The sequence below is a fragment of the Lepidochelys kempii genome, chromosome 8 (genome assembly GCF_965140285.1).
Source record: "Lepidochelys kempii isolate rLepKem1 chromosome 8, rLepKem1.hap1, whole genome shotgun sequence".
Lineage (NCBI taxonomy): Eukaryota > Metazoa > Chordata > Testudines > Cheloniidae > Lepidochelys > Lepidochelys kempii.
Window position 1 is genome coordinate 48904423 of NC_136387.1, and position 17311 is coordinate 48921733.

The 17311-nt window shown below is 40.4% G+C and overlaps 1 protein-coding gene across 10 annotated transcripts in view; it reads right to left on the reverse strand.

The window, feature by feature from the left end:
- RC3H1 (ring finger and CCCH-type domains 1) overlaps positions 1–17311 on the reverse strand; it is a 99265-nt gene that overhangs the window by 32009 nt on the left and 49945 nt on the right. For all 10 annotated transcript variants that reach the window (XM_073356422.2, XM_073356427.2, XM_073356421.1 and 7 more), the window contains exons 2-4: positions 15842–16204; positions 2314–2434; positions 592–831 (exon numbers count right to left, since the gene is read on the reverse strand). In XM_073356422.2, the coding sequence (XP_073212523.1) occupies positions 592–831; positions 2314–2434; positions 15842–16072 (592 nt within the window). In that variant the 5' untranslated portion in view covers positions 16073–16204. The remainder of the gene's footprint in view (positions 1–591; positions 832–2313; positions 2435–15841; positions 16205–17311) is intronic.

Sequence of the window (17311 nt, forward strand, 5' to 3'; positions counted from 1 at the left end):
TTTTGTTTATTGCCCACAGCCTATCCCTGACTTTTACTAAAAATAACCATGACAAAACCTTAACCTTAGTTATAATTGCTTTTATAGCAATGTATAGGTATTGTGTACTCTCCTGGCGAGTGAAAAGTACCACTAAATTTAGTGTAGAAGCTTTATTTAGTTGCAAATCAATATGTTTTAATGATTATCAACCTGTCTTTTCTCTTTCCTAAAGTACAAATGCAAATTAATCATTTAAATGAAGGTTTCCTGCTCGCTGATTTAACCCATGATTAAAGTTAGTAATTTTAAAAATCATGGATTTAAACCTCTCCACCTTGAGGCAAACTACTCAGTCTTCTCTGTTCATGTCAACAACTAAAGACATCAGATTTTTTTGAGCTTTGCAAAAACGACAGAATAAACCCTAAAAATATTTGAAAGACAATACAAATAGTTCAAAGTTACCATTAAGTCAGAAGACCTACTGCAAAATATCTGAAGAGAAACCCCCACCGAATAACACTGCCAAGGCAGTTTCCAGCCATCTTTTTTTCTCCAATCCCTGAATCCTGATACTGCAGAAGAACTAGTGATCTCATGGATACATACCTGGCCCAAGGAACTGACAGCCCCTGGCCCTCACTGCAGCCCAGAGGTTAGAAGAGAGTTGCTGGGGGTTTTGATGTTGAAGAATGAGCTCTGTGACTGTTCTTTCACCAAGTGACCGTGCTGCACGCATGGCCCTGATCCGCCCTTCTTCCTCTACTAGCTGGCAGTGAACTAGCGTCACAAGCTTTCTCTGCATGGGGCGACTTAGCACACTCTGAGTGGTACTGTTCAGACCCACACCTTCAGAAAAAAAGCATACAAAGACAATGAGCCAAATTTCTCCTTCTACAGGATTATCTAAAAGCATTACAGGTATCACATTCTTCTAGCCAAGCCAACTTTCAACTTCTGTGTTTTGCAATTTAAACATCCTCTAACGAGCTCCTGCTGCACTTTATTTTAGTACATTGAACACTACATCCAAACCTGTCAAAAATGCACTGTGAACTTTGAAAGGTTCATTTCAGGCAGTGCTTGAAGGGAAAAAACAAACAAACTGCTCACTAGACAGCTTTAGTGCTTCAGCTGCTCATAGCTTTGCCAGGAGACTCAGAATGGGGTGAAGATAAATTTGTCAAAAACCTTTTAACCATAGGCAGATATGAAAGATGAAACCCTTGAGCAGGTCTAGAGAGAATAGCCTAGTAGAAATCTTTAGTAAAAGGCAAAAAGTTTGTTTGCTTTTAAGAAAAACCCAAGTATTACTAGTACCGATTATACCCCAGACTCACTGATGGGGCCTCATCTCGGTCTCTCTCATCCTTTCTAGCTATCTCTGGCTAGCAGGTGTCTCACGTATAGACATTTACAATCACCTAGACCAGCACACAGATATTTAAATAAAAGAGTTCTATTGTTATTACAATTGTTCAAACAGGATTACTCAGACAGATCCAGTACCTATATAAGGACATGTGCAATCAGCGTTGGCTAGCCCCAGCCCTCCAGTCTAAGAGTCAAGCCACCCCGTTATAGCATGACATTGAAGTTGTTCGACTTCCTGTTCCCATCTGCTAGCTGAACAATACAAGTGAAACTTTCCTGGATTGACTCATGGGACATCAAACAAAATTTTACTTTACCTGTTTCAGATTATATCTTCACTACAAAATGGAGTTTTTACGGTGAGATAGGTAAGACAAGTAACAGGTGACTTACCTCAATGTAGCTAGTGGAGGTCAAGAGTATAGGGATGGCCTTGACTAGCTACAACAACGTAAAACCTATCAGAGACTTGTATCACTATGATTTTAGAGTAAGATATATCTCCCCTTCCCCCCTGCAAAGCAGAGGTCACCAAACAGCATCCACCGGGGCAGTTCTGTGCTCCCACAGGACACCACTCTGCCGAAATGCCACCACTGAAGAACCGCCTGCCGAAATGCTGCCGAGAAGCGTTGCCGTTTCTCGGCGGCATTTTGGCAGCAACACTTCTTGCCGCTGCCGGCTTTTCAGCGGCATTTTGGTGGCGGGGGTGTCTGGCACCCGCCAGAGTCTTCTGGGAATAGGGATATGCTATTCCCACAGAAAGGTTGGGGACCACGGTATTAAAGAAATAGCTTTAGTGCTTAGAAAACCCATTTCTTTAATAGGACTTGACCTTTTTTCAAGTGGATTTAACTAGAATTATTTTGATGGTGTAAGGTCTTTTTAAAAGAAGTGATGAACTATTACCTGTTACCAGTTCTCCCTTCCAAGGAAGTAGGGCAGTGCAGGACTTACCTCTCGCACTGCTGAGTGGTTTGAGGTACAACGCTAGTTCTTCCACACATTTCTTGGCCTCCTCATAATGTTTGGTGTCTTCTACTCCACTGCACAAAGTAATTGGCTGCTGCTCAGGAACCTGAAAACAGATGAAGGTAAACTTACACACCACAGTATGCACAGACACACAAACACACCATACCAAGCTCTTTAATGTCAAATATTCTCTCACGCCCAACTACCCAACCTTTCCACAACATTAACTTGGGAACGTGCTCCAGCTTTAGAACCCTTGACATTTCACTTCATCCATGGTATTCTTAACACTTGAAAAGCTTTTTCAACCTGAAGCTTTTAAAAATTGTTTGATATTAAACATATTGTGTGATGATGCTAAAACGTCTAACAGTTTCTCTTTACATAGCTAGTTGTATTATATGGCAGCACAAAGGCACTTTAGTAAGCTTGTGGCACATATCAATGTATGCCTTAGAATGAAGTTTAAAAGAAATGCTGAAGCTTGCAATGATTTCAAGTTTACTTGGAATTTGTGGCAACACAACCATTTTGATGTAGTGGTTGAAATGATAAAAGCAGAACACTTATAATTTACTGGAACACACTCCAGTATATCAGATATTAAAGCAACACACCAGTAGTTTCATATGTACTGGTGATCAGTCTTTGATGCTAAAGCAAGATATTTAGAAAGACACTCAAAGCTAGTAGGCCTAAAATTAGACTTACCAGCTGGTTTGGTTTGCAGGTATGTGCAGATCTACACTGAGGACTTGGCTGCTCTAAAATTTTCTATAGAAAGGCAAATAGTCAAACTGCTGCACTGCACATTAGACTTGTGTCTAAGATGAAGCACACAAACCGATGCATGTAATTGCTTTATTTCCTCCCTGAACTTGAATCACTTAAGGCAGTGGCTCTCAACCTTAAGTTCCACCTCAATTAAAAACTACTTGCTTACAAAATCAAATATAAAAATACAGGTTAACAGCACACTTACTGAAAACTTGCTCACTTTCTCATTTTACCATATAATTATAAAATAAATCAATTGGAATATAAATATAAATATTGTACTTACATTTTGGTGTATAGTATATAGAGCAGTATAAACAGGTCATTGTATGAAATTTTAGTTTGTACTGACTTCTCTGTTGATTTTTATGTAGCCTGTTGTAAAACTAGGCAAATATCTAGATGAGCTGATGTACCCCCTGGAAAACCTCTGTGTACCCCAAAGGGTTCGTGTACCCCTGGTTGAGAACCACTGACTTAGGGCTACTGTCATTTTTAGTTTAGGGAGACAATGATAACAGCACATGTATCAGGCTACACTTGCAAAAAGGGCGAGACTGTAAACCCATTAACAACTAGTGACTTTGTGCTAGGTGTACACACACACTATGGAGCATAAAGTTATTAGTCTAAGACTCTAATACCACAATACGTTAGCTGGTTTTTGTTTGTTTGTTTTTTAAAGCATTAAGAGGAGGTATTCATTTGGAGGAGAGGAGAGTGTTCAGGAACAGTCAGCATGGATTCTCCAAGGGCAAGTCATGCCTGACTAACCTAATTGCCTTCTATGATGAAATAACTGGCTCTGTGGATGAGGGGAAAAGCAGTGGATGTGTTATTCCTTGACTTTAGCAAAGCTTTTGATATGGTCTCCCACAGTATTCTTGCCAGCAAGTTAAAGAAGTATGGCCTGGATGAATGGACTATAAGGTGGACAGAAAGCTGACTAGATCATTGGGTTCAAGTGGTAGTGATCAATGGCTCCATGTCTAGCTGGCAGCCGGTATAAAGCAGAGTGCCCCAACGGTCAGTTTTGTTCACTATCTTCATTAATGATCTGGAGGATGGCGTGGATTGCACCCTCAGCAAGTTTGCAGAGGACACTAAACTGGGAGGAGAGGTAGACACGCTGGAGGGTAGGGATAGGACACAGAAGGACCTAGACAAATTAGAGGATTGGGCCAAAAGAAATCTGATGCAGTTCAACAAAGATAAGTGCACAGCTGCACTTAGGACGAAAGAATCCCTTGCACCACTGCAGACTAGGGACTGAGCGGCTAGGCAGCAGTTCTGCAGAAAAGGACTTAGGGGTTACAGTGGACGAGAAGCTAGATATGAATCAACAGTGTGCCCTTGTTGCCAAGAAGGCTAATGACATTTTGGGCTGTATAAATGGGAGCACTGCCAGCAGATGGAAGGATGTGATCATTCCCCTCTATTCGGCATCATCTGGAGTACTGTGTCCAGTTTTGGGCCCCACACTAAAAGGATGTGGAAAAATTGGAAAGAGTCCAGCGGAGGGCAACAAAAATGATTAGGGGGCTGGAACACATGACTTATGAGGAGAGGCTGAGGGAACTGGGATTATTTAGTCTGCAAAAGAGAAGAAGGAGGCGGGATTTGATAGCTGCTTTCAACTACCTGAAAGGGGGTTCCAAAGAGGATGGATCTAGACTGTTCTCAGTGATACCAGATGACAGAACAAGGAGTAATGGTCTCAATTTACAGAGGGGATGGTTTAGGTTGTATATTAGGAAAAACTTCTTCACTAGGAGGGTGGTAAAGCAGTGGAATGGGTTACCTAGGAAGGTGGTGGAATCTCCATCCTTTTAGGTTTTTAAGATCAGGCTTGACAAAGCCCTGGCTTGGATGATTTAGTTGAGTATCAGTCCTGCTTTGAGCAAGGGGTTGGACTAGATGACCTCCTGAGGTCCCTTCCAACCCTGATATTCTATGATTTCTGTTTTCAGCTAATTCATCAGAAATCAAAACCATCCAAGGGACACTGAAATTTTTGCCTAGCTTTGATATGGTTTCTTGATTGGGGAGGAGCTTTACCTGAATGAGATTTTAGTGTATAATCATACTGATGTCCACAAATATTTCCGACAATATGACGTGTACACTTTCAACTTAAATTTTGCATTTGCATTCAAAAAAGTATTTAGCGACACAACATTTACAATGCATTAAATTTTTTTTGTTGGTTAAAATAAAAAAAAAATTAAGCAGTTTTATGCAATTTACAAGCTCCACCAACTAGAAGAGCTGAACTTCGATTATCCGAACCTAGTTTACACAGAAGAGCGTCATCTCCTCCATAAAAGGTTAAGATTCATATTTCCCCACCACTACAATGCGCGTGCACACACATTTTACAAGACAAGTTAAATCTTAAAAACAAGTTCAATCCTGGCAGGAGATCAAGGGTGGCCTCCAGGCTTCCTCAGAGTATTACTACTATACCGGAACTGCAATCTACTTCCTCCCTCCCAGCAAGAATCTTAGTCATAACTTTCTCATACAATTTCCTTCATATCTGAGTGAAAGAGGGCTTTAGGATTAAATGTTTTACCACTTCAGTCACTGGTCACTACCATAAAATGCTACAATAAGAGCTACCCCAGATGGCTTTTCTCCCAAATCTCTAGACACTAGTTTAACCAACACAGTTAATATTAACCATCATTCTAATACTACTATGTTTTCCTTACAAAGCCTCTATCATTGTAAAAATCTGCTTCTGTCTGGGAAAGTACCCAGACAGAACATGTCTCGGTCTAACCATGTGCATCTATCTATGTTTGTGCTGAGGCGAGCACTGTTCAGAATCCCTGCTGTAAGATTACTGTGTGCATGTTTCCATTTAACTCTGCTTCACTCAATCTAGGGACTATGGGACAACATAAAATACAACAACATTATTACATTTAGCAGAAAGATGGCTTCGAATAGGCGTGAGACAGGAACACAGCGGTCAGCAATGGATTTATATTGCGAATCAGGGTAGATTTAGCATGTATTCACAGCGTTCGTTAGGAATGCTATACACAGCAGAACTGGTCTAGTGAGAGACCAAGACTGCCTAGGCAACCAACAAGAAAGTTTTCCCCAGACACAAATAGTACAAAAATAAACAACAACAAAAAACCAACATAAATAAAGCTACTTAAAGGCAAGTAAAACTACACAATGAACAATTCTAAATCCAAGATATTTTAAGACGTTCAATCTTGGTTTCTCCCCTTCCCACAGGAAAGCTCAGCTTGAAATGTAGAGTCTCTTTTAATTTAACTTTTTGCAAAGTAATTGCTACATGTCTGTGAGATGACCTGGCAGTTTGATAGACAGTGTAATGCCCCATACTGAGGGAAACTTGGGTTAGAGCAAGTCTACACTTACAACACTACAGCAGCAGAGCTGTAATGCTTCAGCGTAGACATTCACTACAGCAATGGGAGGGTTTCTCCCAACGCTGTAGTTAAACTACCTCACTAAGAGGTAGTAGCTAGATCAACGGAAGAATTCTTCTGTCCACCTAGCACTGTCTAAGGGCACGTCTTCACTGGCAATGTTAAAACACTGCCACAGCAGCGCTTTATACGGCTTGTGTAGTCCCGGCATAGCGCTGGGGGATAGGTCTCCCAGCGCTCTTAAAAAAAACCAACCTACTTCCACGAGGGGAATAGCTACCAGAGCTGGAAGCGCAGCTCCCAGCACTGGTGCACTGTTTACACTGGCACTTTACAGCGCTGAAACTTGCAGCACTCAGGAGTGTGTTTTTTCACACCCCTGAGCGAGGAAGTTGCAGCGCTGTAAAGTGCCAGTGTAGACAAGCCTTACACTGTGGGTTAGGTTGGCATAGCTATCTCTCTCAAGGGATATGGATTTTTTACACTCTTGAGAGATAAAGCTATGCCAATGTAAGTTTTTAGTGTGGACCAGCTAAGTATCTCAAGTTAGGCCTGAGTAGGCATAGTGCATGGCTAAAGTATTACAGACATTTATCTTGTGGCATCAGGCCTATCTTCTCTTCAGGAGAAGAGAAGGTACATATGTAATTGTTTCACTTGAAAAGAGAAAGATAAAGCATGACATTTGCCAGCAGATTTTACAAATAATTTAGCCTTTCACTGGCAATATGATGTTAAATTCCAGGTTTGTTTGTTTTTTAATTATTGTACTTTAAAAGGGTAAAGAACAACCTTTAGAGAGAAAGGATGGTCTTGTGGTTCACTAGCACATGACAGATTTGGGTTTTATTCTTGGCTCTGCCAGAGACTTGCTGTGTGACCTTGAATAAGGCACTTACATTCAGAGTGCCTTGAGTTCTCTATCTGCAAAATTAGCAATTCACCACTTTATTCACAAAATGACTGACACCTTATATTCGTTAGTGCTTGCAAAGCACTTAGGAGATCCTCAAAATAGATAGTACTGAAGCATTAATTTATTGTCATCTTCATCACCTCTTTACCCCATCCCCTCCCCAAACCCACCAGGGCTCACAGTGCAAACTAATCTTGTGTAATACTCTAGTCCTACAAGAGAGCCAGTTAGTGTAAGGAAAGGCAGGCAAAATATCAAGGATATTTTGGTGCTTTAAATGTGCCTTTATTTTCCATGCATCTTCCCCTACAATGAATAATACAGAGAATGACACTGGAATGTAGTCCATAAGCATAAGCAACTGCAGTTGTGGGCAGAAGCTGGCTATGATGAAATATATGGGGTCAGGGCTGAAAAAGAATGCTAAGGATACATTTCATAGCAGGCTGAGAGCAACTGCAAGATTCTGAATTGATAATTTAAAAAATTTGTTTTGGGGGAGAGGTATCAGCCTCATCCTTTACAGCAGTGGTCCCCATACTTTTCAGGGTCATGTCCTGACTTACCACATCCAGCTTCTCCCAGTCCCCCCATCACCAGGAGCTGGGGTTCCAGTTCCTGGGGTGGGATCTGGACATAGGCACAGGTACTACGGGTGTGGGGGGTGCTGCAGCCCCCCCGGCTGCTGGCCCCAGCCTCAACTCCGCTTACCCCCATCCAGGTCTCCCCCTCCCAGAGACAGGTCAGGTAGCTGGGCAGCACGCCCTCCCCATCTTCTGTGGGGGATGGCTCAGGCCGCATTGCACCCCCCAAAATGTTTCTCTGTACCCCCCTGGGGGGGGATGCCCCACAGTTTGGGGACGTTTACTTGACAGTAACAGTCATATTAAAATAAGAGTTTAATTGCACAGAATAAAGATATACTAAGCAAAGGCATAGCCCGTTTTGTCCAATTCCAACTGTCAGCCTCCCTTTCTCTCCTCCTAACTCCTCCACCCTTTCAGCAGATGCACATTTTGTTTCATGTCAAGCAACACTGCTCAAAGCTTTAAGTTCCTGAAATGAGCTAGGCGGTTTTCCTCAGCACAGAATTCCCTCTTAAAGGAGCTCAACTTAATGATTAATTTCAATGCAACACCTCCAAATATGATGGTATGAGCTCTCTAGTTGCACATCTTCCCCTCTTTAAACATTTCTATACTTCAATTTTGCACGTGTTCTTTTAAACACAAAACACTGAAAGAACTGCATGCAGTAAAGCTCTTATAATGCTTCATTCTGAACACAGAGGGTAGAACTCTACCCATTTATTATCTTCCACAGGGCTTGTGAAAACGAAGTGTCACATTCACATACAGCAGTTCATTTTTCTGACATGGCCTGCTGTACCACCAATTTAACTATGACAGACACTTAAAAAAAAATCCACCTCTGGAGAAAAAGGGCATTAATCCCCACCTGCTATGTTGTCACATACATTTCTGCTACATCTAGTGCATGGAACTATACTTAGCTCATCAGGAACTGGACTTAAGAAACTAAAGCTTGACATGTAGATTCTAGTTTACTTTGGCCATTTGATGTCACCTGTTTGGAATGTGCACATTGCAGTTTCATGTGTCACAGAAAAAGCCAGGAGGGCAGAGAGACTGGATGTCGAAGCAGTGACTATTCAACCTCAGAAGACCTTTTTGGTAGATATTTAAAATGGCTAATCAGAGTAAGCACTGAAGGGATATTTAAGGTGGTCAAAGTGGTTTATTTAAGAATTTCTTCTCTATTTTAAGTTTTTAAAACTAAAATCTATACTCTCTACCACCACAAAAGCATAATAACTGTAACAAAAAAAGAGTGTTCTTTTAATGCCTGTGCTGTATCTGTAGCAGTTAGCACATTATTCCCAGTAACACATACCATTCTGCTTACTTCACCAATGATGCTGGTACATAAACAGGCCAATGTGACCCATTTCTTTTAAGGTTTCAGAGTGGTAGCCGTGTTAGTCTGTATGGTTAGATAAAATGTACAGTATTCTTCCCATCTGATAATGGCTATCTTCCTTCTCTTCCTCTGCCCCCCATGCCTGACATCCTATCCTATGACACCTCTAAGGAATTGTTTATCTACAGCCCTGCGTGGATACAAAATTTGTATCCACATCCGATCTGCAAACATGGTCCGCGGATATAAAGTGTTCAGAGTGGTAGCCGCGTTAGTCTGAATCAGCAAAAAGAACGAGGAGTCCTTGTGGCACCTTAGAGAAGAACAAATTTATTTGAGCACCAGCTTTTGTGGGCTAAAACCCACTTCACTGGATGCATGCAGTGGAAAATACAATAGAAAGATTATATTTTATATATATACACACACACACACACACACACACACACACAGAGAACATGAAAAAATGGGTGTTGCCAGACACACTATAATGAGAGTGATCAATTAAGGTGAGCTATTATCAGCAGGAGAAAAAAATCTTTTGCAGTGATAATCAGGATGGCCCATTTCCAACAGTTGAGAAGAGAGAGAGAGAGAGAGTGTAACAGTAAAGGGGCAAAATAAGCATGGGGAAATAGTTTTACTTTGTGTAATGACACATCCACTCCCAGTCTCTATTCAAGCCTAAGTTAATTGTATCCAGTTTGCAAATTAATTCCAATTCAGCAGTCTCTCGTTGGAGTCTGTTTTTGAAGTCTTTTTGTTGTAATATTGCGACTTTTAGGTCAGAGAGCGAGTGACCAAAGAGATTGAAGTGTTCTCCGACTGGTTTTTGAATGTTATAATTCTTGACGTCTGATTTGTGTCCATTTATTCTTTTACGTAGAGACTGCCCCATTTGGCCAACGTACATGGCAGAGGGGCATTGCTGGCACATGATGGCATATATCACATTGGTAGATGTGCAGGTGAACGAGCCTCTGATAGTGTGGCTGATGTGATTAGGCCCTATGATGGTGTCCCCTGAATAGATATGTGAACACAGTTGGCAACGGGCTTTGTTGCAAGGATAGGTTCCCCGGTTAGTGGTTCTCTTGTGTGGTTGCTGGTGAGTATTTGCTTCAGGATGGGAGGCTGTCTGTAGGCAAGGACAATCCAAAAGGTTTTTTTCTCCTGCTGCTAATAGCTCACCTTAATTGATCACTCTCGTTATAGTGTGTATGGCAACACGTGTGTGTGTGTGCGCGTGTATCTTCCTATTGTATTTTCCACTGCATGAATCCGATGAAGTGGGTTTTAGCCCACAAAAGCTTATGCTCAAATAAATTCATTAGTCTCTAAGGTGCCACAAGTACTCCTCATTCCATTTGTTTTAAGTGAATTCTGTCATTACTTCTACTCCCCGTAGAATAGTTTTGCTTCTTAAAATTATTATTATTCTTTTAAAGAAAACATGAACCCAAGAAAAACAAAGCTATAAATTAGTAATCCCTTACAAAAGTACTGAACTGAAAGAAGGGGCTCCTTTTCCCCATATGGAAGTTTTAAGTGTTTCCTGCATCATTTCCTTCTACAATTAAACTTCAGCTTTCTGGATTTCATGCTTCTCTTTTTAAGACATTAGAGCCATTAGATGTACAAGCACTGAAACTCAGAAGATTTACAAGAGGTGGAGGGAGGGTCAAGCAAAGAGTGTACCCCTCTAGTAAAAAGAAAAGGAGGACTTGTGGCACCTTAGAGACTAACCAATTTATTTGAGTATAAGCTTTCGTGGGCTACAGCTCACTTCATCGGATGCATTCAGTGGAAAATATAGTGAGGAGATTTATATACACACAGACCATGCAAAAATGGATGTTTACCATACACATCATAAGGAGAGTGATCACTTAAGATGAGCTATTACCAGCAGGAGAGTGGGGTGGGGGGAGAGAAAACCTTTTGAAATGATAATCAAGGTGGGCCATTTCCAGCACATATCTATTCAGAGGACACTATCACAGGGCCTAATCACATCAGCCACACTATCAGAGGCTCGTTCACCTGCACATCTACCAATGTGGTATATGCCATCATGTGCCAGCAATGCCCCTCTGCCACGTACACTGATCAAACTGGACAGTCTTTACGTAAAAGAATAAATGGACACAAATCAGACGTCAAGAATTATAACATTCATAAACCAGTCGGAGAACACTTCAATCTCTCTAGTCACTCGATTTCTGACCTAAAGGTGACTATTCTTCAACAAAAAAACTTCAAAAACAGACTCCAACGAGAGACTGCTGAATTGGAATTAATTTGCAAATTGCATACAATTAACTTAGGCTTGAATAGAGACTGGGAGTGGTTTAGTCATTATACAAAGTAAAACTATTTCCCCTTGTTTATTCCTCTCCCCCACTCCGCCACTGTTCCTCAGAGGTTCTTGTTAACCTGGAAATGGCCCACCTTGATTATCACTTCAAAAGGTTTTCTCTCCCCCCACCCCGCTCTCCTGCTGGTAATAGCTCATCTTAAGTGATCACTCCCCTTACAATGTGTATGGTAAACATCCATTTTTGCTTGGTCTATATGTATATAATTCTCCTCACTGTATTTTCCACTTTATGCATCCGATGAAGTGAGCTGTAGCTCACGAAAGCTTATGCTCAAATAAATTGGTTAGTCTCTAAGGTGCCACAAGTCCTCCTTTTCTTTTTGCGACTACAGACTAACATGGCTGCTACTCTGATACCCCTCTGGTGTTAACTGGGAAGTGGAAGCCAGAACAGAGCAGTATTAGACTATGAAGGCTGGCAAGAATACTCCTGAGTGACGTATACGTCGTAATCATGTTTTGTTGATCCCAGCTCAGTTTGGTGGAGATGTGCCAAAGAGAACACACCCTTTCAGTATGAAAGAGCTCCAAGTGGTTGTAGCCTCTCTCAAATGCCTTTTTGTTAAATAGTCAATGTGCCCTGTGTTTGAAAAAGACTAGGACAAAGTGGTAACCTTCTTTATGTTCAGGACAAAAGTTAAGAACAGTTATTGTATTACAGCAATGGTTAGAAGCCCCACCAAATATCACAACCTCATAGTGCCAGGCACTGTAAATATGCATGGAGACAGACAGTCCTTGCCCTGAAGAGCTCACAATCTAAAAAGAGATGGAGAGAAAGAAAACATCTTCTTTTACAAGTATGGTACAGGGCTCAGAGAAATTAAGCCAACTGCTGAAAGTCAAAGTCTGACAGAGCCAGAAATTTAACCCCAATTTCCTGAAACCCAAGCCAGTGCCTTAATCATAAGACCATCTTTCCTTTCTAAACACCTCATCCAACTGAAACTATACAGCAGTAAACAATTAGAATGTAGCTAGAATTCCTTTAACATCCTTAAATCTAGCAAAGATCACCATGGAATCTTTACTAACTAACCGGTCAGGACACTGCTATTTTCCATCTCATCAAAAAGGATTTTATTTTTGGGAAGGTTTTAAAATAAAATAAAATAAAGCACAAGGAAAAGTCATTGTAAAGTTTCCTCTTAAAACAAACAAACATACCACTACCTATCCCTTTACTTTCTGATCAATTCATCTGAAAGCCTCCCAACACACTCTGCAATACCCAGTAACAGCAGTCATGTTAAAAATCTACCTTGGAAGGTCAACCTCATCATCAAATGTTAATTTTCTAGACCAATGGAAAGATGAAAACTTGAAAGTAGCATTTACTATATTTTCCACTCTTGTACCCATGGCCTTGATTTGCACAACAGCATTCCTGGCAAGGATCACCATTGTAAATCCAGGTATTTGGCCACAACTGATACATCCTTTTCAGGAAATGCCCAGGCCTGGAAAATTCACAATTATTAAATTAATGTTTCTATTAGGGCTTTCAATTAACAGCAGTTAACTCATGTGATTAACTCAAAAAAATTAATCATGATTAATCGCAGTTTTAACAGCACTGTTAAATAACAGAATATCAATTGAAATTTATTCAATATTTTTCATGTTCTACATTTTCATATATATTGTATTCTGTGTTATTGAAATCAAAGTGTATATTATTTTTGACTACAAATATTTTCATTATAAAATGATAAAAGAAATAGCATTTTTCAATTTACCTCATACAAGTACTGTAGTGTAATCTCTTTATAATGAAAGTGCAACTTACAAATGTAGATTTTTTGTTTGTTACATAACTGCACTAAAAAAAAAACCAATGTAAAACTTTAGAGCCTGCAAGTCCACTCAGTCCTACTTCTTGTTCAGCCAACCGTTAAGTCAAACAAGTTTGTTTACATTTACAGGAGAATTCTGCCCTCTTCTTATTTACAAGATCACCTGAAAGTGAGAAGAGGCATTTGATTGGCACTTTTGTAGCTGGCATTGCAAGGTATTTGCGTGCCAGATATGCTAAAAATTCATGTGCCCCTTCATGCTTCGGCCACCATTCTAGGGGATATGCTTCCATGCTGATGATGCTTGTGAAAAAATAATGCGTTAATTAAATTTTTGACTGAACTCCTTGGGGGAAAATTTTATGTCCCCTGCTCTGTTTTACCCGCATTCTGCAATATATTTCATGTTTTAGCAGTCTCTGATGATGACCCATCACACATTGTACATTTTAAGAACACTTTCACTGCAGATCTGACAAAAGGCAAAGAAGGTACCAATGTGAGATTTCTAAAGATAGCTACAGCACTCGACCCAAGGTTTAGGAATCTGAAGTGCCTTCCAAAAATTTGAGAGGGACATGGTCTGGAGAATGCTTTCAGAAGTCCTAAAAGAGCAACACTTCAATGTGGAAACTACAGAACCCGAACCACCAAAAAAGAAAATCAACCTTCTGCTGGTAGCATTTGACTCAGATAATGAAAATGAACATGGGTCGGCCCACAGTGCTTTGGATGGGTTATCGAGCATGGACACATGTCCCCTGGAATGGTGGCTGAAACACGAAGGGACATATGAATCTTTAGCACATCTGGCAGGTAAATATCTTACAACACTGGCTACAGAGAGCCAGGAGAACCCCTGTTCTCACTTTCAGGTGACATTGCAAACCAGAAGCGGGCAGAATTATCTCCTGCAAACGTAAACAAACTTGTTTGTCTGAGCGATTGGCTGAACAAGAAGTAGGCCTGAGTGGACTTGCAGGCTCCAAAGTTTTACAGTGTTTTATTTTTGAATGAAGTGGTTTTTTTTTTTTTTAAACATAATTCTACATTTGTAAGTTCAACTTTAATGATAAAGAGATTGCACTACAGTACTTTATTAGGTGAACTGAAAAATACTATTTCTTTTGTTCTTTTACAGTGCAAATACTTGTAATCAAAAATATAAAGTGAGCACTGTACACACTTTGTACTGTTTTGTCATTGAAATCAAAATATTTGAAAAAGTAAAAAATCCAAAAATATTTAAATAAATGGTATTCTATTATTGTTTATCAACACGATTAATCGCAATTACTTTTTTTTAATCGCTTGACAGCCCTAGTTCCCATACAACTAAAAAGTATTAAAGGATTTCAATGTGCTTTGCAAACATTAATGAAGCCTAACAACAGCTTTTCTGAAGGAGCAGCATACATGTTACACAAAGGGAAACAGAGCCAGCAACAGAGTAAGCAACTTGTCCAGCATCCCAGATTTCCTGACTCTGCCAATGGTTCAGAAAACTTGATTTTTAGTCTTCTCATGTAATTAACAGATACTAATAGGAAACCCATAAATGGGTACACCAGCTGAGAAACCAAAAAGAAAAATGCAGCAAAATCCCACAGACTCTAGTACATGGCAGGAGCCAGTGAAAAGGAGCAACCTGCTCCCTTCACCCTCCTTCTGTAGCTGCACCCCTTCCAACTTCTATGCAGCTGCAAAGCAGCTCATCAGTGTGCAAACACACACACAAATCACTCTACTATCAACAACTGCAACTCCTCCCATCTTTCCTTAGCGGGAAAGGGCATGTCAGGAGCAATTTTCTTCTGCTTCCTAAACAGAAATAAGAAATGGGTGGATTGGAGAGGTGAAAAGGAAGAATCCCCTGCCCATCCTCAGCATTCTCTCCCTGCAACACCCACCCAGGCCCTTCCTTCCCCCCACCCTGGCTCACCACTCAGAAGCCAGACAGTTTTTGGATGACCCCAATCCTACGATCCTTTATGACCACAAAGTACCATGGGCTTGTGTTGGACACAGAAAGAAATCAGGAATGATTTAAGCCCCAGTTAGAATAAGGTTAAGAACTACTGTAAGAAGCAACACTGCCTCAGCACATTGCAGGCCCAAAACCTGCAATTGGTAAAGTCACACTGGGGTTTGTCTGCTCTACACCCATCTAGCCACCATTATTAGTCCCACAAGTTTCATTCACTTGTTCTTGCCTTAAAAAAAATAAAGTAAAGAAAAACTAAGTAACAGAAGAAAGAACAAAAAAAAGAAAGAAGTGTGTTGTTACCTGAGCACCCACTAGCTGCAACAAGGCTGAGTTCACAGGGAGGAGATCAATATCTGTATTGATAGTGGTCTGGTCGAAGGGGCATGCCTTACGGTGGAGCTTGTTGAGGCACATCTTGCAGACAGTGTGGCCACAGCCCAAGCTGATGGGCTTCCGGATCGTTTCGTCAAAAGTCTGTGTGCAAATTGGGCAGGAGAGAAAATCCGTCCATTGTGGAGCTTGTACAGGCATGGTTTCAGAAGTTAATTCACAAGACAAAATCTAAAGCATAGATTCCACTGGAATCAAAATCTTTGACAAAAATGTTTGTTTTTAAATATCTTCTGTAAGTACAGACAGCCAGCAGAGAGTGTGAAACATAACCTGGAAGAAAAGGGAAAAATGAAGTTAGCCCTCTGTATTGCAAGAGGCATTTTAAGTCCTTAATGTTATTAATCTAATTGTTGAACATGGACTGGCCTAATTGAATTGGGAGCGCAATTCAGTATTTAGAACAGGATACTTTGAGTCATGACCTCTGTTCTACTGACAGCTTTGCCCTTACCTTGGCCGAGTCACAAACCTCTCAGTTTTTACATAATTGTAAAAATGGGAACAATTATCTACCTTATGAATAAAGCTGGATAAATTGATATTTGCAAAGAAGGAGAAGAAGGTCATGAAAAACAAATTGAGCAAAATAATATAAATCAGGTTTTAATCAAATAAATGTCAACATCAGGTTTCCCACTGGATTTAAAAACACACCTTCAGTTAAACTGACACAAAGTTGTTCAGACAAGGCTTGATCCAAATCCCTTCAAAGTCAATGGAAATGTTCTCATTGAGTTCAACTGGCTTGGGATCAGGCAAAAAATGAAGGTGCAAAAAATTTCTATGTAACATGCGTACCTGGAAAACAGGACTAGTAGCATCAAACTAATTCAACAGTCTAAGAAATGAGAACATAGCCTGCACTAATGACATGACCCAAATATCAGATATGCACAGATTGATATGAATCTTGTTTTCAAAAAGAATTTTCCTTTAAAAGGTGAACTACAAAGCAAAAGCAGAAAACCAAGTTAAAACCACATAGGTTTCCAAGCAGCATTCAGCCCAGAAATTAAAAAAATAACAATTTCCCCCTTCCCAACATCAAGTCATCTTGATGCTTCCTGATTCACTGAAGATAGCCTAGAACGTAGAGTTTAGTGACATTGCAAACTACTTCAATCTGTAGTATTTGTAAAGTTTGACTTCATGTACATGAGATGTCACTTGAGATAGCCTCAGCGACTCAGGAAATCAAGAAGATTCCACAGAACAAAAAGAATTTTAAGAGGCAAGTCAAAATGCATGTCCATGTTGCATGCCCATCAATCCACTAGTCATCCATAGCCTTGTTAGCAGGGATCCCAGGACAGAAATCGATGCTTAACTCATTTTTATTTTTGCTGAAAGATCATCCTTAAACTCTGAAATACTTCC